General features: G+C 43.7%; 1 protein-coding gene across 7 annotated transcripts in view; it reads left to right on the forward strand.

Annotated features, from left to right (window-relative positions):
* The window catches only part of Ldlrad4 (low density lipoprotein receptor class A domain containing 4), a 332,822-nt gene that overhangs the window by 164,725 nt on the left and 143,916 nt on the right, over positions 1 to 24,181 (forward strand). For all 7 annotated transcript variants that reach the window (XM_055622727.1, XM_055622721.1, XM_055622728.1 and 4 more), the window contains one exon: positions 6,417 to 6,557. In XM_055622727.1, the coding sequence (XP_055478702.1) occupies positions 6,417 to 6,557 (141 nt within the window). The remainder of the gene's footprint in view (positions 1 to 6,416; positions 6,558 to 24,181) is intronic.

Genomic DNA, 24,181 nt, shown 5'->3' on the forward strand with positions numbered 1-24,181 from the left:
AGGTGGAAGTGAGGGGTTTCTGGGGGGGTGTGGGTGGGGGGGTGTTGGGGGGGGGGGGGGGGGGGGGGCCCGGGGGGGTGTGGGGTTTTTGGGGGGCGGGGTTTTTTTTTTTTTTTTTTTTTTTTTTTTTTTTTTTTTCATGTTTCTAGAGAGGTGAGTGTTGATTGAACACTGCACATTTGGAGTCACCTGTGTTTCTCAGCAAGAGTACCGTGTGTGGGTTTTATGTGTGTGCTTGATCGTCTTTGCTCTTTACATGCTACAGGGAGCTGGCAGTTAAAACATCCTAGGGATGGATAACTTTGCCATGCTCAAGATTCTTCTAGCTTTATCTTCAAATTCAGCTAAGTCATTACTGGGACAGCGATGGCAATGGGGGTAGGGTAGAGGTGGGGTAAGGGACACTGCTGTTTTGGCCTCCTTCATAGCAATGACTCCAACACTCTGTCCTCACTGAGGGCTGACATAGGAAGCCTTCTCTGATAAAATCAGTATTTAAGATCATCTTCGTGTTCTTGTACAACACCCCTTAATAAAGAGTGGGGCAGATCCGCTGAAGCAGTAGAAGTAGAAAAGTTGCCTGCTTCTGATTAATTGGAATGCTTATTGTTAGGGGTGGGCAAGGGCTCATGGCCATGTTCTGGGGTGCCTGGTGATTTAAAGGCCATTATCTTTCTGTGCCCTGCATTTCTTGGCTTGTTTGTCTTGTATTCACACTTGCTGTATCTGTTGGACTTTATTTTTATTATGGGAAAATGTTGACCTTACAGGAGAATAGGCAGAGTTATATAATATATAGAGTTATAGAATATATAGAATTATATAAAAGTCCATCAGGTATTTGGATTTCTGTAGGAAGAACTGTAAGTGTGCATTGGTTATTATAATAAATCATTCATTTTGAATTTAGCAACCTATTTTAAATTTTGTATTAAAATTTGGGCTTGTGTGTGTTGTGGGGGCAGAGCACAACTTTCTGAAATCTTTTTTTTTTTTTTTCTTCTGCCTGGGTACTGGCTCTTAAATTAAAGGCATCAGGTGTGGCAAGCAAGTGCCTCAACCCACTGATCTGTCTTGCCAGCCAAGGAACCTATTCATTTTTACACTTTACTTGTGGGTGTTTGGTCTTTTTGTCCCTCCCAATGTGAGTGCACTGAGGAGGTCCCTGTTACTTACAAGTTACAGGCCTTGATGTCAGAATGGCGGAGCCAGAATCACTGCCTGCAAGTTTGTGAATGGCAAATGTGTGAACTGAATGAGTCAGTGTTGCTGTAGGAATTTTAGCAGAAATAGCTTGCATAGATTGCTCTGCCAACTCACGCAAAGGGCTGATTTTACAGCTGAGAGCTAATGCCGTATATAGGTCCTTATTTTGTGATTGAGACTCCATCTGTGAAAACTAGAGTTTAAAAGAGTGTAAGAAAAAGCAAGAACAACTTTTTGTTGCCTTTTAACTACTAGAATGTTGACTCTACCAAATGGATTAAATTTAGTCTCGAAAAGCAGTTTTGTTCCACCAGTCTGCATTTGGGTTTAGAATGCTCAGATTCGTAGATTCCTGGGGCCTAGGGTCCTATTGTTAAAATATAGCTATTTTTGCGGTATTTTGGAGTTCACATAAACACTAAGATATTCTGTTTCTGTTCTAATGTCGGGATCTAAACCCCTTGTTTTCTCAAAGTTGATAAAATATTAGAAAAACTTTTCTTAATTGCTCTTTTCCTTTCTTTTCTCCTACATGATACGTCCTGAATGGTTAATACTAGTTTATGCATAATTAAAATGACATTCACTACAAAGTGAATAAAGTGTAATCAATAAAGAATTTAAAAAATAAAATGACATTCAGGATAACAACAAGAAAAAAGCTTTTATTTTCTCAATTTAATTGAAATTTGTTCTTCAACTTTGGATAGCCCAGTGTGTCTCCAAGTTCCTGTCAGTGTTAAACTATGAATTTCTAAGAGATTCTAAGACTCTGAAAAGAATTCATCAGTTTTTTTTGTTTTTTTTTTTTTTTTTATAGAGATGTAGAAAGGAACCCAAATTTGGAAAAAATTCTATTACTGCATCAATTATAGTCATTTAAATTATTATTATTATTATTATTGTTTTATGTTGTTAGTGTGTGTGCATGAAAGCAATGGCGGGGTGTGAAAGTCAGAACAACTGCAGGAGTTGGCCGTTTCTCTCTCTCTCTCTCCACCATATGGGTTCTAGGATTTGAACTCAGGTCATCGGCTTGGCCTCAGGTTCCTTTGTCCACTGAGCCATCTTGCAAGCTCCCATCATAGCAATTTTTTAAAAAAAAAAGAAATCAAAGAGAATTATGGCATAAAGAAATGCTGTTTTCTTCACTTGAAAAGTTCTTCTTCTTTTAAAATAGAGGTGTTATTTAAATGTCATAAATGATTTTAACACTGGTTGCTGAGTTCTTCATTTGCATGCTACATATGAAATCGCTGTGACTTTGTTATCCAAATGTTTCTAATTTAATAATCATTTGTTCCTCTAAACTCTAAATTGGTAGGAATACTCAACAAGGCCCAGAAAGAATAGGCAAAATGAGAAATGAAAATATTTTGTGTATCATCTTTCTGTGATTTGAATTTTACTCCTTTGAAAGTAATTCCTACTTCTGGTGTGTGAGAGTGTAGTCTGGGAATCAAAATGCATTGTTTTCTGTACTTCAGCAGTATGGATCCCAAGTGCTATGGTTACTAAGTTCCTGAAATACCCCACTGACAGAAAAGCTTGGATACAGTGTATCCAAGAATGACCTAAGTACTTGTATACTTAAATTTAAAAATTGTTTAATAAATTAGCAAAACACCACTAAATATCTTAGTAAGCCATCTTAGCCAAAGAGAGGGTGCCATGTAAATGAGTTGTCTACTTCTTGGGGTAGTCTTAGATCTTCATCAGAACTGCTTAAAGAAACTCTAGAAACACCTGCTGTTTAGGCTACACTTTAAGCCAATAAGAGCAGTGGCCTGGGCTAGTACCCAGGTATCATTAGTTTTGAAAGATGCTTAGGTCATTCCAGTGTGCAGTTGAGGTGAGAGTCTTCTGTTAGGGTTTTTAATGCATTTGGACTATCACAGTACCCTACATGTTAGAGGATCAGACTATGTGAGGTTTGGGGTAGGAAAGTATATTGGGGACGGCCTCCACAGGAGACCTTTGGATCATGTTGGGTGCCGGCCTCTATCAACAACAGGCTTGCCAGCCTCAACAGAGGCTTTTCTCTGCTCTGAAATTTCACCCCAGCATTTCCACTGAAGTTTAATGCTCAACTGCTTTATAGTATATTTTTAAAGTATTTTCCTACACCATATGAAGAACTAATAAATGCATCTATTCTATTTAATGAATTTATTATCTAAGTCTATTCAGTTCATTTTGATTGAAGTGACTGTGTTTTTTTTTGTTTTTTTTTTTGTGTTTTTGTTTTTTTGTTTTTATGTTGTTATTTTTTGTGACAGGCTTTCTCTGTGTAGCCTTGGCTGTCCTGGACTCGATTTGTAGACTAGGCTGGCCTGGAACTCAGCCAGATCTGCCTGCCTCTGCCTCCCTGAGTGTTACAGGTGTGTAGCACCACACCCAGCTTGAGTGGTCGTGTGATGGACCCTTAGTTTGATGTTTGACTAAAGACTTGCTGCTGAGAAGTTGGGGATTATATGAATTTGAAACTTACTGGGTTGATACCGTTCTCTAATGAGGAAGAGCTTGCTAGGCAAATCATAGCACCGGCTCTCCCATGGCACCGCTAAGGCCTGCTTAAGGAAACAAGCTGTCTTGACAGTTTGTATGGATGGATGTGCTTATCATAGGCGAGTCCCAAACTTTGAGAAAGCAGATCTTGAGGCGGAGAAAGCTTGGTAGAGAGGCAGAAGGGAATGGATGTGGACCTTTGGAGGCTGGGATAGTGTTGGTGGGAGGCCTGGCATGCTCTCTGAGGCTCCTCTGCCAGCAGCCGAACAAACAGGATGTCCTGCATAAGGTCTTCTCATGCGGCTCAGGTCAGATCAGTCAGTTATTGAACAAATCTGTTATTCACTGAGTGCCTGTTACAGACTGACTGGGCCAGCAAAGGATGCGAAGAAGAAAATGTGCACCCTTGGAGTTAGAAGAGAACCAGTTCACATTTTTATTTGGTTTATTTGGAGGGTGTGCCCGCGCGCATGCGGTCATGGTCATTCCCTCTTATGTGTGCCGGTGTGCATGTACATGTGCGTGGGTGTGTGGAGGCCAGAGGGCTGCCTTGGATGTCCTCCCTGAGCCTTCCACATTATTGTCATCATCATTATTCATTATTTTGGGATAGACAACTCACTGAACCTGAAGCGTGCTGACTGGCTAGGCTGTTTGGGATGCTCCACTCTCTGCCTTCCCCTTGCTGGTATTTCAGCTACATGTTTCCATTGCTAGTTTTTTGCATGGTTGCTGGGATCCAACTCAGGTCATCATACTTTGCAGCAAGCACAGCAGTCATCTTAGTGAGCTATCTCTCCAGCCCCCGCTCTTTACATTTCTGGAGGATCCATGCTGTAATTTTTTTTTAATGGAAGCTAGTTTTTCCCTTCCTCTTTTCTTTTTATTTACTTTTTTTGAGACAGAATCCAATTATGTAGCCAAGACTAGCTTTAGACTCACCACCCTGTGCCCCAGTCTCCCCAGGGCTTAGAGGATAGGTGTACTAACATGCCTGGCCCTGTCTAGATTGTTGGCTTCTTGTCACCATGTCTCTGTCTACAAAATGGGCACAAAACATTGAGTACTGGTTATAGGAATGAACGAATCAACCTCACGTAGTTATATTCTATTGCTTCTTTGAGGTTCCACATGAACTTGAAGGTGGTTATCTAGCTTTAAATCCTCTTAAACTGTAGCAGTGGTAGACTCTTCAGTTAGTGTCTAACCATTTCAGTAACTCTGAGAGCTCTTGTTTTTGGCTAATGTTCTCTTCGTGCTTGGCATTCGTCTGAAGTCCAATATTTCTTTTGGAAAGGAAGATAAATTCTTTCCTTGACATTCCTTTTTTTTTCCCCATCAAGTTAAAAACTGTCACTTCGTAAATGAGATTTCAAACATCTGGATCTTAATCTCTCCACCGTATGGGATGGTAGAGTTCAGCTCTAGCTACATCTGTACTGTGCAACCCGATCCCATTCAGCACAGTTTCTAACTTAGGTGGTGGGCCCAGCTCAGAGCGTGCGGCATGCACTTGGACCCCATTCTCCTGTTATTTTACACACAGTTGGGGTCTGAGTGCTTTTCCTTATATCCTCTCAGACTGTGAACAAATGGAAGAATTCCAATGCCCCTCTCATAGAGGCTCACTAGCATTCTTTGACTTAGCTGCTGTTCTTTGTGACAGGTAATAGTTTCTCTCAGATGGCAGCTATCTTCTCAGATAGTCTTAACTAGTGCAACCCTACTCATGCTTAGAAGAGCTGGGAAGACATTGCTGGACTCTGCACAGTCTTATATCTGGAATTTTATTTTAATGGAAACTTGGAGTTGCAATGACTTGACCCTTGATCCAGGTTTACTGCTCTGATAGGCGACAGGGACAATGCCGTGGCAGCTCAGGTAGCTGTGGCGGCTGCCGTCACTGTGATTCTTTCTGGAGCTCCTTCTATTAGACACCTGCCCTGCGTGGCTCCTCTTAATTTCTGTGGGTATTTAAGAGTCCGAGGTGATACACATGGGTGTTTATACAACTGATTCTATTTTGTTGTAAAAATCTCTCACCCTTAATTTCTTAAAATTGTTTAAGTTAGAAATTTTACATTAAGGACCCATTTCAGTGAATTCCACTTTCAAATCTGGAGTTGTACAGTGAGGGATTTTTGTGTTCAGTAAACCGGTCGGGATTTGGGTGTGAATGCCATGCTATTTTATAATGCTTCGTTCTTGTGCTTCACACCCATGCTTCTTAGGGAGCAGAGCACCGTGTTTTCTCCTGTCTTATAAAATATACATTTTATAATATATATGCTGCTATTAAAACTTTTTCGTAGGCATGAGAGGAGTACATGCTCAAATGGTTTGAACATTTTGCCGCAAAACATTTTGAGTTGGAAGCGAAATTTTTGATCCACCTTGGGTCAAGTTGGATGAGCCCCTGTTGCTGGAATGTGGGGCATGGGAAACTGTCAAGGCTGCTCGGAAGCACAGTAACCCTTGTAGGGCCAGAGCTGGAAGGAAGAGGGCAACTGTGGTACTCATTCGAAGGTAGTGCGGTGCATTTTCGTAGCAGGATCAGCCTCCCCGAGACAGCCCTTCTGAGTTCAGTTTCCTGGGGCCCTCGGTTCTCAAATCCTCATGGCACGCACACGGGGGGTGGGGTGACAACGGACAAACTCGGAGCAAGCACTGACTGCCTCATGCTTTATATTGTGCTTTTTCAGAGTGCAAATTCACCTGCACCAGCGGTAAATGCTTGTATCTTGGTTCACTGGTCTGTAACCAACAGAATGACTGTGGGGACAACAGTGATGAAGAAAACTGTCCCCTGGTGACTGAGCATCCGCCTCCAGGCATCTTCAACTGTAAGTCCCTCTGGCTCATCCTTGTGGCATTCTGTCTGATGGTGTTTTGAAGCAGATGGGAGGTGGAGATGTCATGTATTCTAGTTAAGGACAGAGCTGTGCATTTTCACCAAGGTTTTCTTCTAGGATGGAAGATGGCGTGTGTAAGACGGAGAACTCTGTCTGACCTTGTGCTGGCTGCTGGCACGGTGGTTTGTAGTGGGTCTTTGTTGTTGATTTGAGAAGCCCCAGCTGATTCCAAGTAAATCATACGTTTGTGCTCTTCGCTTTAGAGACCTTTTTGAATGTATGAGTTCAGAAATAATTTTAAATGAAGACAGATCCATAATTATCCACAAAAATGGAGATAACTAGATGAGATTTCTAAAGATTATGGTTGTATGTTTTGCTATTAAATACCAAATGGAAATAAAGTATGTGAATTCTGCTCGAAGTGGCTTTTTTTCTGTTTTTTCATGAACCAAGTGAAGTGGGTTGAGGGTAAGAATCTTTTCCTGTCTGTCTACCTAGAGAGAAAGGTTGTCGTGCTGTTCTTGCTGTGTTCGGTTAGTGCTCCCCCAGACCCAGGTTTGACATTAGAGGCTTGGTCTCCAGGCCACAGGGCTCTGTGAGGTGGTAAGCCTTGCTGACATGAAGCCTTACTAGGGGTATTCTGCCTTTCTTAAGGAGATGTTGGGACCTTGGTCCCTCTTCTCATTTCTTGGCTCCTTTTATTGTAATTGTTTTGAGACAAATTCCTGCTATGTAGCCCAGGCTGGCCTCAAACTCACAACAGTCCTTCTGCCTCAGGATCCTAAGTGTCTATATTATAGATGCGAGCTCGCATAACCACTCCTCAGGGTTTCTTGCAGCCATGATGTGAGCACTTTGGTTCCACAGTTTGCTTTCCAATATGACGTCTGCTTTGGTACAGCCCCTAAGGAAATGGAACCAGTTGCCCCTGGATTTAAACCTCTGAAAACTGAGCTGAAATAAACATTTCCTTCTTTTAGGTTGGGCTGTACTAAAGTATTTATGATGGTGCCATGAAGCTGAGATACACAAGCCTCTTCATGAAGTTCCTCTGATCGTTTCAGGATCCATTCCTACCCTCTTCATACCAGTGCTGATAGAATATTGAGGCCATTATGGTTAGCAAACATTAACTCTGGGAAGCTGGGGAGATGGTGCAGAGGTTTAGAGCACTTTCTGCTCTTGCAGAGGACCTGGGTTCAATTCTCAGCACCCATGGCAGCTCACACTCATCTTTAACTGCAGTTTCAGGGATTCTGATGTCCTCTTCTGACTTCCACGAACACCAGGCATGTACATAGTCTACATACATACAGACAAAACAGTCATGCACATAAAACAAGTCTTTTTTAAATTAAAATTGTATGTGGAAATAAGACTGCAAAAATGTGATTACTGTAAATTTGGAGATGGTTTAAGAAAACGAAAACTGTATACATTTGTCTCTATCCCTACTATTATGCTACTTTAGGGAAAAAACTATGTATAGGCCTAATATAAAAAGAACTATGCTTGGTGAGTTTTAAAGCCTGCTATTTGTGCTTGCCAAATTCAGGAGCTTCAATGTTTGTTTTCTAAGATTTTTTTTTGGTTGTTTTATCATTTTGAACTTTATTTTAATTTTAAAACATATTGGTTATTTGTTCGTGTGCTTGCCCATGTGTGAGTGGGTATACTTTTCCATACAGGCACATGTGGAAGGCCGGAGGTTGATATTAAATGTTTTCCTCAATTGCTTCTCCAACTCTTTTTTTTTTAACACAGTGTCTGAACCTTGAGCTTGTCATGTTGGCTGTATTGGCCGGTGAGTGAGCCCCCGAGCTCTACTTACCTCCACCCCTGACCGCAGCGCTGGGGTTACAGATGTAAACAGTTATGTCTGGCTTTTATGTGGGAATACAAAATCAGGGCTTCATGCTTGTTCATGATCTTGACCGCTGAGCCACCTCTCCAGCCCCTGAATTTCAATATCCTGACTGTTTTTCAAGTTCTGTCTTTATATGCTGAGAAGACACTTCTCAAAGGTTAGGACTGGCTCTGCACTTCCTTAGCACAGATGTCCTGCCTTCCTTAGAGTATGCTTGTGTGGTAGTGTTTGTATAATGTGGCTGGCTGGCTGGCTGGAGTTGTTCAGTCTGTGGTCTCTCACTCTCTGCTTATGGATATTCTGATACATTTGTGGTCTGGCAAAGGGAAGAGGACACAGGGAGGAGGGTGGTAGAGGGAAAGAGGGGTTGGGACTTGGATTGGGGAATTCTTCCTGAAGACAAGCAGGCAGCATGCCAGAAGACCAAGAGCAAGGACCCCTCTTCTCTGCCGTTTCCATGAACACAGAGAAGTATTATTGTTTAGTATTCTCTAAACAATAAAATGTGGGTTTTTCTTTCTTTCTTTTCTGTACTGGAAACAACCTATGATCTTACACATTCCAGGCAAATACTACACCACTGAGCTACATACCAGTTCTCTTTTGTTTTGAGGCACAGTCTTGCTACTAAACTTCCTATGCAGGCCTTTTAACTCTGTAGTTCAGGTAGGTGTTAAACTTGCAATCTTGACTCTTTCAGCCCCAGCCTCCCAAAGTAGCTGGGTTTTCAGGCCTGTATCACAGGCCTGGTTAAATATGCTTTGAATATTTACTTGTTTCAAACTAGACTGCTGGAATGGGGTCCCATTTCATGACAGCTTTCTTAGCAGTCATTAGGATGTTTTTATCAGTGCTCCAGAGCATCTGTGTAACCAGGGTACAAGAATGGCTATTGTGTACACTATGGGGAAACAGATAATCCAAGTAAGTAATTTTGAACCCTCCAAGGCATAAGTGTTTGGTGAATATGAACTTATTCTAAGCTAGTCTGATGGATTAGGATCCTGGTCCTAGGACTTTCTTAGCACTTAGGCAGGTTGCTTTTGCATGATGGAGTGACTGAATTCCTATATGACTTGGATTTTGGTATCTATGAAATGGGCACAATTTCTGTCATATAAGATTACACACGAGTTTAATGGAAGATATGGACAGTGTGAGCTACATAATTGCATGGTCATTTCCACACTCCTTTCCCCTCCTTCTCTCCTCATCCTCTCCCTGTTCCTCTTCTTCTTCCTCACATATTGCCTGGGCATCCCTTGGGAAGCTGAGTCTCCATAGCTTTATATGATTTGTCTTGATCATCATCACACATCATATGTAATACGTGTCTAGGTGTCCAAGAATGAGTGCATCCCCAGAACTCACTGTCTTCTTGGAAAGATTCCCTAGGGACAAATGCCAGCCCCCCTCTGGTGCCTCAGGGAGGCAGCACACAGGAAGTCCCCAGGCAGGACACAGGCACCTTCAGCTGGCACAGTCCCGTAATGAATGTTCCCCATGACCTCGGTGCTGGTCTATTCTCTGTGATTAGGGGTTTCTGGAGCGGCTGTAGCTGCTTCTGTGCTTATTTTTCCAGTCAACCTGAGAGGCCAATCTAATATAGAATGAATATGTGCACCCCTGCCCCATATCTCTCCCAAAGAGAATGTGACGCAAACAAGAGTTGACTCCTACGTACAGATGTGCACGGTGTCCTAGAGACTCTCTGTTGGTAAGTTTCAGTGGGTGACACAAACCTTTCCTTGGGTTTTCTAGGTGCATTTCCACAGAAGATGGACAGTGTGCCTTCTGAAGAGTTCTGATACCATAAATAAATTGCACCTCCCTACCAATCTTGAAGAAACTCAAGTATTATGGGAATTCCTGTCTTCTGTGTGTGTGTGTGTGTGTGTGTGTGTGTGTGTGTGTGTGTGCAAGCATGCACATGTTACAACAAACCTTGTAGCACTTATTCTTGATCCTATTTAGAAACAGAGTTTGCTTATTTGACCTGCTTTGGTCTCTTAAAGAAAATACTGAATATTATGATATTTGAGGCTTAGAGTGAAGCAAAGTGGGACCTTCTTGATATCTGGAGGAACCAAATCAATGATTTTTTTTTTGTTGTTGTTATTTTTGCCTTTGCTCTTGGCCTCAGGTATGCACCACTGTTCGAATGTCTCAGATATCTGTTTCTCATTTGAAAATGTTTAGCATGAATTAAGGTTAGAAAGAAAACCCCACTGTTGCCCATAGTCAGCCATTTGAACAGCAGCCTTTACACCACCTCTAAGTAGTTTTTTCCTTCAGAAAATGTTTTGGTTTAGGGGCGTATGGTTTCAGCTGCCCCTTTCTCTACTCAGATAACTGTGGCCAGATACCCATTGACTGAGGCTGGTTTATTTTGCTGTGAAACTATAGCGTATAGACACACAAGGCTATACTGGCATCGATTATCTCAAGGGAGAGTTTTTCTACATGTCTCTTTCGGTGGAAGAGAGAATAAGCTGACAGACTGAACTCACGGTTTTCTCATGTCCTTCCTTGGCTCTTTTATCAAAATGTTGTTGTACTCCTGAGCAGTGAGTATACAGATGAGGTTAGTTATTCAGTGCCCTCTCTGGCCATTGTACTAATCATCATGGCAGAATGAAGGAAACATGCTGCTGTTGCAGTACTGAGAGTGACAGGGAAAACACAGAACGATCACTACAAATGAATGTCGGAAGCAACAGGTGATTGCTTCCAGCACTGTGTGCTTTACAAGTGAGGACAGAATCATTCTGCTTGTACTAGTAATCATGGCTTCGGGAAGAGGCATCCTGAATGATTAGGGAAGGAGACGCTTGGGGCATCAACCAGCAGGAACATGGAACAGCAGTGAGGATGGTGCCATCCTGGACAGGAACAAGGCAGCCTGACCCAGCAAGGTGGGCTTGCTGTGGCTGGGGCCAGTGGGGGACAGAGTTGGAAACTGGGCTGGGGCCAGAGAGGAGCCAGTAAGTGGCGCCACGTCTTCTGCATCGGGTCTGCTGTGCCCCTGAGCCCGAAGCGAGCTTGCGTTGATGTACTCATGCCCTCCTCAGCAAACCAGCCACGTGCTGCCTCAGGGTTCCTGCCCAGCTGGGTTTCCTGTTGCACTGTACTGTCATGGCAGCCCAGTGAGGGAGAATTGAGCTCCTGTGGCCCCCTTGACACTATAGTCTATACAGCTTGGAACGGCCGCCCATACTCAGGCTTAAGCAATCACTACTGAGGGACCCGTGCCGCTCCCCGGCTTCCCAAGGAAGCCCAGAGGTGAAATGTGCCAGCCACCAACAGGAAGGACTTCTCGCTTTCAGCTCCAGTGGAATTTCCAATTAACCGGAAGGATCTGATTCGGAAAAAAGCGGGGAACACAGCAGCTCTCTGTCCTCATCAGAGGCGGAAGCTGCTGCTTTCCCTATAGGTGGCCTCATAAAACTGACACTCAGAATCAAATGGACCAAAGCCAAACAGAAGTTCTCAATTAAGCCAGAGTTTTAATTTCAAAAACTTTTTCGTGAAAGAACCCTCAACTCCCAGGCCGGTTGGAGTAATGATGAAATAAGATGTAGTCTGAGCCAACTGCGCTCCTTCCCGAACCAGCTCTCTCACCTTCCTCAGTGTTCTCCCAAAGGCACCCTGCTGTCTTCAGGCATCAAGCAGAAACGATCATCCATTCAGGTGTCTTTGTTGAGGAGAACTTTGGACCCTAGAGAAAACCTACCCACAACCAGGGCTTACAGCTGCTAGACCTATTTTTTTTCTATAATTACTGCAGTAAGCATTAAAAAATAGTTTTCCATATCATTAAGTGTCCTAATAGACTGGGCACCCAGTTCTCCATTTGTCTTATTCGCATCTAGGTTTTTGTGTTCTTATTAGTTTTGTTAGTACTGGGAAGTATTGGGTTTCACGGCGGCCTTTCCATGGTGTGTGTGTGTGTGTGTGTGTGTATTCTTGCACCCTGCTCTGCTTCCCACCTCCCTTCCCACCTCCCTTCCCACCTTCTCTTTCTTTTCCTAGTGCTCCCACTCCCCCACCGTTTACCTTTATATTCTGTGTTTCTGTTTGTTCTGTGTACAGTCTGTTTGAATCAGGATCTGAAGCCAAAAATGTGGCGGTGATGGTGGGGGTGGGAGATGTGCTGTGAACTTCCTGTAGAGACCCTTCCAAACCCTTTCCTTCTCTTAACACCCCCCTCCAGCTGTGACTTTCCACGGTGTGCATTGTTTGCTTCACAGAATTTTCTGTTCCTCCACGGTATCGGTGACCATGTTCATCCGTTCCTTGCCGTTCCTGTTTTTCTGCTAGGTCGATGGCACTATCTGGAGAGAGTCAGTTGTGAGTGTTGTGTGCGAGTGTAAAAGTACTTTGTAGGGGTCAGTAGTCTTCCATCAGCAGGCTCGTGTGTCTGGTTGTCTTTGTGTGCTGTCGCTGGATGCAGAACAGCCATAAACTAGTCCTGTTCTTTCCCCTGTGAATTATCTATAAAGAGAAGTGCCTATCAACAATATAATCAATCACCCTGAGGTATGTGCCCCAAGATGAATTGATTTAAATATGAGCCATTTCTCTGTTGTTCTTCAGTTATAGCCAATGGTGTTTTTGTTGTTACAGATGGAAGAGTTGAAACAGTTGGACGCACACATTCAGCTTTTGTAGCAGCCCTTTCTGCTCCATTTCAGGAGCCCGCCCCCCCCAGATCTCCTTGCAATGCTCCACCCTCCTTCCACGCAAATTCACATTTCCATAATTTGTATTTGAATATGGACTACTGAGCCTACCCTGCAGACCCTGTACTGAATCAACTGTCCATCCAGATCCTCCCCAGAGGCCCATGGCACCTCATTGTAGGTGAGCTTGGCCCTGCCTCTGCCCTTCATGGGCTTCCAGCATCTCTGTGTGTCTTTCCAGTTTCCAAGTCAGACCCGTTTTCCATTTTCATTGCTCAGCTCTAGTCTTCCAGCTGCTACTCACTTCCTGGATTGTGGGCCCTGTGACCACTGCTCTCTCACAGTTGCTTCCGCTGGAACCACCTGCTCATTGCCAAATCTGGTAGACAGTTTTCCCTATTTCTTTTCTTTTTTGGACCACCTTCTCTCCACAGTTGATAGGTACCCAGGCCCTCTTTAAGGCTCTCTGTTATTGGGATCACAGGCTCTGTTTTCCAGTTGTCAATCTTGACTGTCTCACACATGGTCTAGGCTTCTCTAGACCATGACATGGGGTTATGGCCACCCCCTTGTCCTTTTCTACAGCCAAGACTGAGGGTTACAAGTGCTTGTAAGGCCTCTTTACAAGATCCGCAGCTCTGTGCATCTGGCACCCAGTGCTCATTTCTTCCTCACTCCTAGACCAGCCCTTGTGTTTCTCTTGTCTGACTTAGTGTGTTTGGGCCACTCTTTTTCTGACCCTACCCCGAAACCAGAACCACATCACCCTACTTGGAGGCCTGTGGTACTGTGTGCCCTCTTAAGGTAGCACCTGTGAACACAGGCACAGGTTTAATTCTTGAAGGATATTACATTCTTACAAGGCAGGAGCTATGCTTGCCACTTTGTATGCTTGATGCCCCTCCCAGAGCATTGACTATACACATTAGATGCTTAGAAAATACCTTTTCGCTGCTACTACAATATACTACTATATGCCTTCAGGGTGCCAAGCCCACATGGTTTCAGCCGGAGCCCTAGTTTCAGCTATCATGATCCATGGCACGTATGGTGTAAAGGGCACAGACCTGTCAAGATTTGCTGGGTCAGCGTATGCATTATTTTAGAAAATTCAAGTCTGATCAGAGGAGAAAATGCTCTTGTTTGCAGGTTACAGCTAGTGGACTGTGGATCGAAGATATCCATACTATCTTGGAAAACTACATAAGACAAAGCAAAGATGATATAAGCTCTAGCCTTGCCAAGTTATCTATTCTTAAATGTGTATTTGGGTACCATGGATACCAAACTAACCAAAGTGTAAGCCTGCTCTGGTGAAAGTTTTTTTTTTTTTTTCAGGATACGCAATATGGTAGAATTTGTGTTTTATAATGGGAGAATACTCTTCAATCACGCAACCCTTAAGGGACAAATCTTCGTTATTTTAATATGTAAATGGTTATATACACAGGGCTATTTCATGCCCAGAAAAAAAAGTGAACTGTTTCTTACTGGGTCATAAAGAACCGTGTGTGTGTCCATGGTATGTATTATCTGTCTATGCAAGTCTCTGTGTAGTAGGTATATGTATATGGTGCATGAACTTTGTGAATGTGTGCATGAGTGAGTGGATGAGCAATAGTGTCTGTGTAAGTGTGCATATATGTGTGTGAGTGTGTAGTGTCAGTTTCATGATGGTCCTACCAAGCAGATCTTCTCTTTTGCCAGTGTTTCTTGCACCACAGGTTTCTTGGTATTACTTAAAGAAAACCTGTTCCTATAGGCATGGTATACTAGTCATTTTAAACAATGGCTTAAGGCCCAGGATGTACATTAACATAGAACATTAGGCTCTGAGTTCCAACTGTAGAGTTACAATTGACCATGGCTTTAAAATAGCTGATGAGTTTCTTGGACCTTGACTCTATCCTCTATGACATGAGGATTATGATATTGGTATCTCACCCAGAAGGAAGTTTTGATGATCTAATGAAATAGTGCAGAACAATCAGAGTAGAACCTAGCACATGGCAAATTCTCAATGAATACCCGCTCTCTGAAGGTCTGCAGCTTCCTGGGAGTGGAGTGAAGTGGCAAGGAAGCTTCCATTTGCTGAGGGCCAGATGTTTGCACACATCATCTCATTTGTGTCTCTTAAAGCAATCCTAGAAGGCATTCATAGGGATGCCATGCTTGGAAGATTAGATAATTGCTTTGGTCCTATAACTAGGACCCACTGCTTCAGCTGGGAGATTGAATTCAGCTGTGTTTTTATTTTTTGCCTGCATTTTCCCCCTCTTTGTGGTATTAAAAAAAAAAAAACTAAGATAGGGATTTACTAATCAGTTCTTAAAGATTTGTAGGATTTACAGGGCAGAGATTAAATAGTCTACTATCCTGAAGGGCCACAGAAATGAGGGCTCCAAGAACAACTATTTATATAATAAGGTTTAATTAATACATAGATTTTTATTATCTTGGCTTCACACTGGACTTTCAAATAAAAATATGAAAAGTTACCCCAGCATGTCAGGAACCATTGGTATACTGACCTGTCCTGGATTCTGGCTATCCATTTTATTGCTATGTGACCCTTATTAGAAGCCAAGCTATAAAGATGAGACAGCCTGTTAGGCCAACTCTAGTTCAACCATTGCTATCACCTAAAGCCTACCTCACCAAGCAGGTGCTTTCAGTCTTGGACCCTAATCTCTGTCTGGAACTCACCTGATTATCACGTCCCTTTTCATTTTTCAGTGGGGGAATGGAGCCCAGCTGTGGAGTGCATAGGTCAGGGGCTTCTGGTTTGTTCTGTTATATCTAAGTATGGTTACCAAGGGGGCTGTGAAGTTCCTGCATGCTTCCTGCTTACCTGTGTTTAGGGTGTTCTGGGCTGACTGAAGAACTCTGCTGGATCCAGTTGCAGCAGGTTTCAATGAGCAACAAACTTCCACCTGGCTGCTTGATGGGGATGGATGGGGTGGGCCATGAGGGGTGGAGACACTGGCCGCTGAGGCTCCCTCCCCACCCCCTTTTGTTAGCAGCCTTTGTTTCTCCAAGACAGTTTTCAGGTCGATTAAAAACTTACAGAGTCTTGAATAAGTGATTCTGCCTTTTCAAATAGACCAAGGTAGAGGGCAAATGGGAGGGCAAGTTTAATGTGGATGGGCTTCGTTTCCTCCTGCTGTGATGCTAAATTTACTCAGATAAAAACAACCTCTTAGATTTACATTTTGATTCTGTTGCTGCTTTCATGTGTACAGGGCTGTCCTACTTCAGATGAAATTTATCCACTTCTTTAAATATTTAGTAGTCTAGTGTAGATGTTAATGAAAGTCTGGTGGTGCTATTTTGAGAATTGCAACAATGATAGTAATTTTCAGTGTCAGATTCTTGCTTTGCAAAGGGAGCAAGGCATGGGAGGAAGGAGGAGGAGGAGGAGGAGGAGGAGGAGGAGGAGGAGGAGGAGGAGGAGGAGGAGGAGGAGGAAAAATGGTTTCAGTTCTAATAGAGTTTGCCATCCGCTGGGCCTTGCCAGACAGATGGGTCATGAATACTGTCTAGACATTCTCTGCCGGAGCAAAGCCCTGCTCTCTAAGGACACAGTGAGACGCCTGCCAGCTTAAGTAACTGGGGAAAGGCAGGGCAAGCTCTCCTGCAATCAGATAGAAATCAATGCAGATCCTGCTTCCTCAAGGAGGCCCAGGAGTCGGTGAGAGGTTATAAAGGGAGGGGATGTTAAGAGGAGAGGCCCCCTGTTTCTGATCAATTTTAGTGCAAGCTTGACAGTTATTAAGCAGTAGGTACATTGTGAAAGGGCAACTGTGGTGTGGTAACAGTATCAATTTAAAATGTGCTCTGTCACAGAATGCAAGAATGATAGAGTTCAGACCCAGGCCCCAACAGGCAGAGAACCATGATAATAAGAGAATGTGGGCCATTGGCTGGCCTGTGCTATTATGTATAGTGAAGAGCTTGGTACACTCTGGTGGAAACTGTTGCTCTCGACTGACTGTTCATTTTCTAGAATTTAGACTCTTAATTTGGAAGGGTTTAGACTAAGACTCACCTGTCTAGCTTTGTGAATGTCTGAGACCCTTCCAGAACAGGGTCCCTTAAGATGCAGCTTTTCTACTGTGCAATAGGAAATTCAGTAAAACCCTCATAAGTCCCGTGCTTGGTTATGCTTGCACAAGAATTGTTGCAGTGGCTGTTTTACTCATTATTTCAGGAAGGACGTTTACATGATGTTGGTGATGTATGTCCATCCTGGAGTCTGTTGATGTAAAAGTGGTGAATGGGGCTGTGACTCAGCTTGCTCGGGGGCATCACACTGTTTGATTTGGTGACGATTGCTCATAATTTCGCTTGAAAAATTCTGTTCGATGGTATAAAGTTTTCAAGGGGACCGTCTCTGTGGAAGCTGACGATCAGAGCTATTATGTGATTGCTGACGTTATGGCAGAGGTAGAACCTACCCTTAGAAGCAGAACCTTCAAGTTAGCCATCCGAGCTCATAGATTTTAGGCCTGTCTCATGGAGAAATGGTGTAAGGCCTTTAATAAGGGAAAAGACAACAGGCTGAATTTAGCAGTGACCATTTCTCTCTGTGCATTCCAGTTACTTGCCAAGAGCTAATAGCAAAGGGAGATTATTATGTTCTTTGCCTTCTCCTTCACAGAAAGCAAAAGGAAATTGACAGCTGAAAAATAGTCTTCATGTAGACAGACACTGGAGAGGACAGAAAGAAATCATAAGTTTCAAGAGCTTGCAGGTCTCAGAAGTGAGCTAGCCTGCCCCAGTCCCCAGATGGCCCTTGTCAAGAATGATTCTGGAACTGTCCAGAAGGTCGGTTGTGTAGATGTGATGCCATGCTTCTACTGGCTGCATTGGTCGCTATACAGGGAGCCATACTCTGGCAGCTTTCACTGCCTCTTGTTTCTATACTGTACATCTGCCCCTGGGTTTAGATATGTGCCTTGGCCATAAGGATATAGTGATACCCCAACCCCAACTCACTGAAAGGCTATACTCTTACATACATGTCTGCTCTAAAAGGGGGCATCTGATGTGATTTGTATGCTGTGGATGGAGCTGCTGTGAATATACCTCTATGTCTTTAGTATGGGTGGTTGGTGTCTTTTGCATTATTCTAAAATTTGGGAGGGGAAAAAAAGCTGAGTTAAACCTTGACTTCCTTTGGTCCTGGGGCCTGGATAGTTTCTCATGAGGGGTAATAGAGCAATGGGGATATGTGCTGCCATCCTATCTGGCCAGGTTGTGTTTGCCTTGCAGTGGCAGGTTCAGTCCAGCTGTGTCTTTGTTGAGGGACAGAGGCTGTGCCCATTGGAAAATTATTTACCTGCTAACTGTTAACAGGTGCCCATCTGTACCTTGACCCAAGTTTCCACGGAGAGTCAACCAAAGAGAATGCACTGAGGAGAGGTTCTCCTGGCATGCTTGCTTAGGAGGTTGAAAGACTGAGTGTTGGTTACACAAGAGTCACATGGCCCCATCCTTGAAAGTGCCACTATGGTTCCAAAAGACCCAGGGTTTCCACTGTTTCAGGTCTACTGAGCATATTGTCCTGACCTTTTTTCAAGGTCATTAGGATCCAGTAGCCACTATGCCTTCATGCTCTGTGATTTCTTGTCTTACTCATGTGTTAGGGTATTAATAGGAAACAGCAATAAAACTAAACTGGTTTACTTTGAAAAGTTGCTAAAATATAAACAAGCGTTAAAAGTTAGTATTGGGATAGGTGCTGGCACTATTCTAGAAAAAACATGATTGAGGTAGTTACATGCAAAACCAGAAAATTTTCTCTTCTGAAAATTTCATGAGGACATTTTTGTGAGTAGTGAGTAGATGAGGTAGCAGGTCAGCCTTTGTGGATTGCGTGGCGTGCTCAGGACCTTCCTCCACATTCCAGCCTTCTTCTATGTGGAGCGAAAATAGGTCACCTGAGAAGATCTGTTCAGATGCAGAGCAGCGGCTGCAGTCCCAGTGTATGAGACAGAGCAGAAACACCTCCATGCACATGTGAGACACCTTCAAGAGCAGGGAGAGGGTGTCTGGAGGATCCTTCTCACATGGGCATCCTGGCAGGGGGGCCAGAGAGATGGACGAGCAGATGTGTGGCACAGGAATTGTCATGATGAGCCAACTTATTTGGGGATGAGGACTGGCTTTGGGGGCATCACTGGAAAGGTGGGTAGCACCATGTTTTGGAAAGCCAGGTCAGATGGTTTCTATTCTCTGACTTTGAAGAAATCATGAGAAATTTTGGAGCAATAAAGAGAGAAATAGATAAGCCAGCTCTGTGCTTGAGGATCTGAGGAGATTACCAGTCCCAGCACTCTAGACAAAAAAATGCAGAAACCCAGAGAGCTGACATATTTCAGTATCCTAACCCTGATATGTATGTTTTGTAGTCTGGACCAGTGTTAACAAACTGTTTTAACTGTTATTCTTACTGTCTTTCTCTCCGTCTATGTGAACATGGGCGTGTGTGTGTGCACGTGTGTGTGTGTGTGTGTGTGTGTGTGTGTGTACATACATATACAGGTATGTGTTTGTGAAGCCAGAGGACAACTTCAGATGTTATTCCTTAGGTTCTATCTACCTCTTTTTTTTTCTTTTCTTTTTTTTTTTAAGATTAAAAAATTATGTTAAATGTGTTCCATGTGTCTGCAGAAGGCAGATGAGGGCATCTGATCTTCTGGAACTGGAGTTACAGGTGGTTATGAACTACCTGATGTGGGTGCTGGGAACTGAACTCGGTTCTTCTATGAGGGCAGAAAGTGCTCCGAACTATGGAGACATCACTTTAGTCTCTACCTTGGGTTTTGAGGCACGGTCTCTCACTAGCCTGGATCTCTCCTAATAGGCCAGGCTGCTTTGTCAGTGAGTCCTAAAGACCCATCTGGCTCTGCCTCGTCAGCACTAGGGTTATCTGCTTTTTGAAGACTCTAGGTTCTGGGCTTGAACTCAGGTCCTCATGCTTACAAGGCAAGCACTTTTCTGACTGAGCTATTGCCCCATCTCTGACTGTGAGGCTTTAAACAACAGAAACGTGCCTCTCACAGTTCTGGAATCTAGAAGTCCAAAATCAAAGTGTTGTCAAATTTAGTACCTGAGGACAGCACATTTCTAGTCTCACCTTCTTGTTGTGTCCTTACATGGTAGAAGGATCTCTCTCTCTCTCTCCTCTTGTCTATCCTCTCACATTCCCTCCTCTCATCCCCCTCCTCCTTATCCCTCTCCTCCCCCACTCCTTTTCCCTTCCTTCCCACTCATCTTTTTTTCATTGTTTTTATACTCCTGAGAATTGAACTCAGGGTTTTACACACGTTGGGCACAAACTGTACCACTGAACTATATCCTCAGCCTTTTTACTTACTTTTTATTTTATTCTAAAAGAGGGGTTTGCTTTGTTCCCAAGCTGGTCTTCCTGTCTCCATCTATATGATGGGATTAAAAGCACACAAGGATATCCAGCTGTAGTTCTATTTTATTTTATTACCCTTATTCATTTAATGTATGTTGTGTGCTCTTGGTACACATGCGAAAGTCAGAGGATAACTTTAAGGAAGTTGTTTTTCTCTTCCTCAGCTGCATATTTATCCATGAAGTTAACCAGATCTCTGACTTTGCAACCTCTTTAGCAAGAAATCTTACTCCTATTCATAATGAGTCTTTTCTTATGCCTTTATCCCCTGCCAGATGTCCATACTCTTAATACCACTGCTCTGAACCCATACCTTCCACGTGGTGGTTAATCATCAGCAGTGGGCTCAGAGCACTGGGTTATACTCCTTGTGCCTTGAGAGTTTGGATTTCAACATAGAAATTGGTGTATGTTTTGGGTGCATGTGTGTAGATAGTCAATGTGTTTCCCATGTCTTAAGCTAGTTCTTTCCTGCTGTAGAAGTCATCACACTGACTTGCTGGGATAGATGAGCTAAAGGAGAAGGAGGAAAGACCCTGGAAAAACCCTCTCCTGCAGGTTAGGAGTCTCTAGGTAAGCTCCATGGTCTCTAGGTATTAGCTCTGTGAGAGGAGAAATAAAGATAGAGTGAGGAAGGTTATCAGAGAGGGAAGATCCCAGCATACTTACTAAAAGTGTGAGCTTTGCAATAGGGTTTGAAGATTGTCCTATTGTCAAGATTATATAAAAACAGAGTTTGGAAGAATCAGGGTGAAAGCCATACTGGAAGATGAATAGGGAATAGGTCAGTGTGCAGAGGTCCCTGCTTTGGGGTTCATTGTGACCTCCCACAATACCTGTCCCTGATATGCTTCCAGGGCCCAGAGTGGTGTGGTGTGTGGCACCAAGTTGGACACTCTTGGTATGTGAGTAAGTGAATGAAAAAATGAATAATAAGGCATTAAGCCTGCCATTTGAGAGCAGAAGGCTGTCTTGGGTGGTGGCTGACACTTTAGGAGGCAGATACCCTGAGTTAGCCTCTGAGCAAATAGGATCTAGCATGGAAAAGTAGACCCACTTCTTGGACACACAGACAGAAGCATGCTGGTGCAGGGGAGACATCCTTACCCTGTGGGGCAGATCTGCACAGCGAGTACTAGTTGAAAACTGCCATGAGCTGGTAGTCTCTGACAGAAACAATATAGGATAGAGCCAGGCGTAACGGTCAACACCTTGGTTATCCTCTACAGCTTTCCAAAGAACCTTCCCCACACGAGCATTTCCCTCAACAATTGCACAGACTGGGTGCGTACTAAGTGCTAAGTCTTCGATTCATTTTATTTTTATCCTCCAACCAAGCAGCTGCCGTGTGTATCTGTAACATCCCTTCCACATGGTTAACCATCAGCCGTGGGTTTGTTTTGGTCCTGTGGTCATGTCTAGGGGACTGAGAGCCTCCAGAGAGAGCAGACACAAAGGAGTCCCAGGGGCTGGTGGGAGACTGTTCGTGGGACAAGCCTGTGAAGTGCCTGTTCCAAATGTTACTGGCCAGTGGGCATGAAAGGGGCAGATGTGGGCTTGTTTGCAGATGCCCATGCTCTGGTCAGCTGGGGGTGCTGAGGAGCTTGGGCTTTTGAGTGGACATGGAAATATTTATCACAAGTAGAAAGAATAATGAGTCATTAGATGTGGGCTCCAGGGTTGACCCTTTGAAAAGTCATGATGGCAGACTTGTTTGCTTTGCTTCTGTTGATGGGTGGGTGCATATTTATTTGCATTATGAAAACCCCAAGAGACTTGGATTGTCTTTGTGTTACATTTCAGCTTGGAGTGTAAAGTTCAAAGGAAGAATGCTTGATGATGTTTTCCTTGGAAGATCACACTGGATTTATGCCCCCCCCCTCCTTTTTGTATCATAAGAATGAGTTAAAATTAATAGCCGGCCACTCTCTCTGCTGTAACCTTGGTTCATTAACGCCTGGGGTTGAGGCTCGTTGGCAAGGAAGGCACACTGGATCCTAGATTCGTTCCCCTGTGATGCCAAAGAGTATTTTGAGACAGGGGCTTTGCTTCTGTTAAGCTTAATAAGATAAATATTGGTTGGAACATTTAGCCAAGAGGGATGCTTTTTGTAAACACTGTGGCTATTTTAAGTTTTCAAGAGAAATCTTCATCGTCAAGGCACGCACTATATACCAGTGCCTGCTAAAACCAGAGCCGCCCCCACCTTTGTGATGGGGTATTTATTCTTCATAGCATACAAGGTGCTCCATTTGTCTTTCCCTGTTAACCTTCTCATTACCTTTCAACCCTGTCTCCAGCGTTGCTGCATTGTCTACTCACTGGGGACGGTAAAGACGCAATGTGTGAATCCGGAGTCTGGCACCTTGTAGCACCTCGATAGAAATAGAAAACTGTGATCACAGCATTAAAATATGCTAACAGGCGGCAGGGACTAATGGGCGCTGCAGCTACCCTGCAGATGTTCATTCTGGTGCTGGCAAGGAGTGGAGCGACAGAGAGCAGGATAGTGCTGCCATTGTCCCACAGTCTTATGCTGGCTTTGTTTCATTGCAAGGTTCTTCCAAGGAGGACACTACCTGCTTTCTGAAGTGTGCTGCCTTGGGGGGTGGGGGATGATATAAGAACTCTTTAAAATCTGACAGCGAGAGTGTGCAAAAGAACACAGTGAACCTGGGGAGGAGGAGGAGAACACAGTGAACATGGGTAGTGGGGATGCTGGAAGGCAGTCATTATAGTATATTAGAAGTGGTTCATATTTATCATTCCAGGTGGAGTTGCTGCTAGAAACACTAAATATACTAAATATATGAAAGAAAATCCAACATATCAAATCTAAAAGGGTGGTTTTACTAATATGAAATGACAAATACGTGGAACTTTGGATTTCTCAGCTGGAAGCTTTCTTGTGCCCACACTTCCTGAACATTCTGACACCTGCCATCTTTCTCTGAGTGTGCTCTTCAGGGTTGAGGCACCAGGCCCTCATTCTCTCACACTGCAGAAATCAAGAGCATGAAGCACACACTCAGAGAGTGGTCAGCTAGGTGCTACCTGCCCATACAGGGCTGGTACTACTTATCCACATTGAAAGAGGACCGTTTCTTTAGCGAGGGTGGCCGCATGACAGTCTGACCCAGGCTGGACCTCATCTGTCAGAGTTGGGGTCTGAAAAACCAAAATAAACCCAAGTAATCCCAAGGGTCCAGCAAGGCAAGATCTCTATTTGAGTTAGGTAGCAGAAAACTGACCAGTCAGACTCAACAGCACAGACTCGGGGGCTGTGTCTTTGACTGTTCATCTTAGGAAGTATTGAAGCAGGTGAAAAAAATCTTGTATTCAGGCCGCTACTGCTTGATCAGAGCTGCAGAACACACTTGGGAGCTGAACTGCAACCACAAAGAGAAGTTGTACAGCATTTTTAAAGGATGAAACCCCAAAGTGAGGGGGAGCAGGGCAGGCTATAGCTTGATCCAATTGTATTTAGACAACAAGGGGTCGAGCGAGGAAGTGGCTGCTTCTACTTACCTTTTCTACTCACCTTGGAGGCTCCACTTTTGCTTTGACATTTACTTACTTCACTCCTTATTCCCCCTTCCCACCATGTTGGCAAGGCCCCTGGAGGAAGCATCCT

The sequence above is a fragment of the Psammomys obesus genome, unplaced genomic scaffold, assembly GCF_907164565.1.
Source record: "Psammomys obesus unplaced genomic scaffold, mPsaObe1.curated_primary_1811, whole genome shotgun sequence".
NCBI classification, from domain to species: domain Eukaryota; kingdom Metazoa; phylum Chordata; class Mammalia; order Rodentia; family Muridae; genus Psammomys; species Psammomys obesus.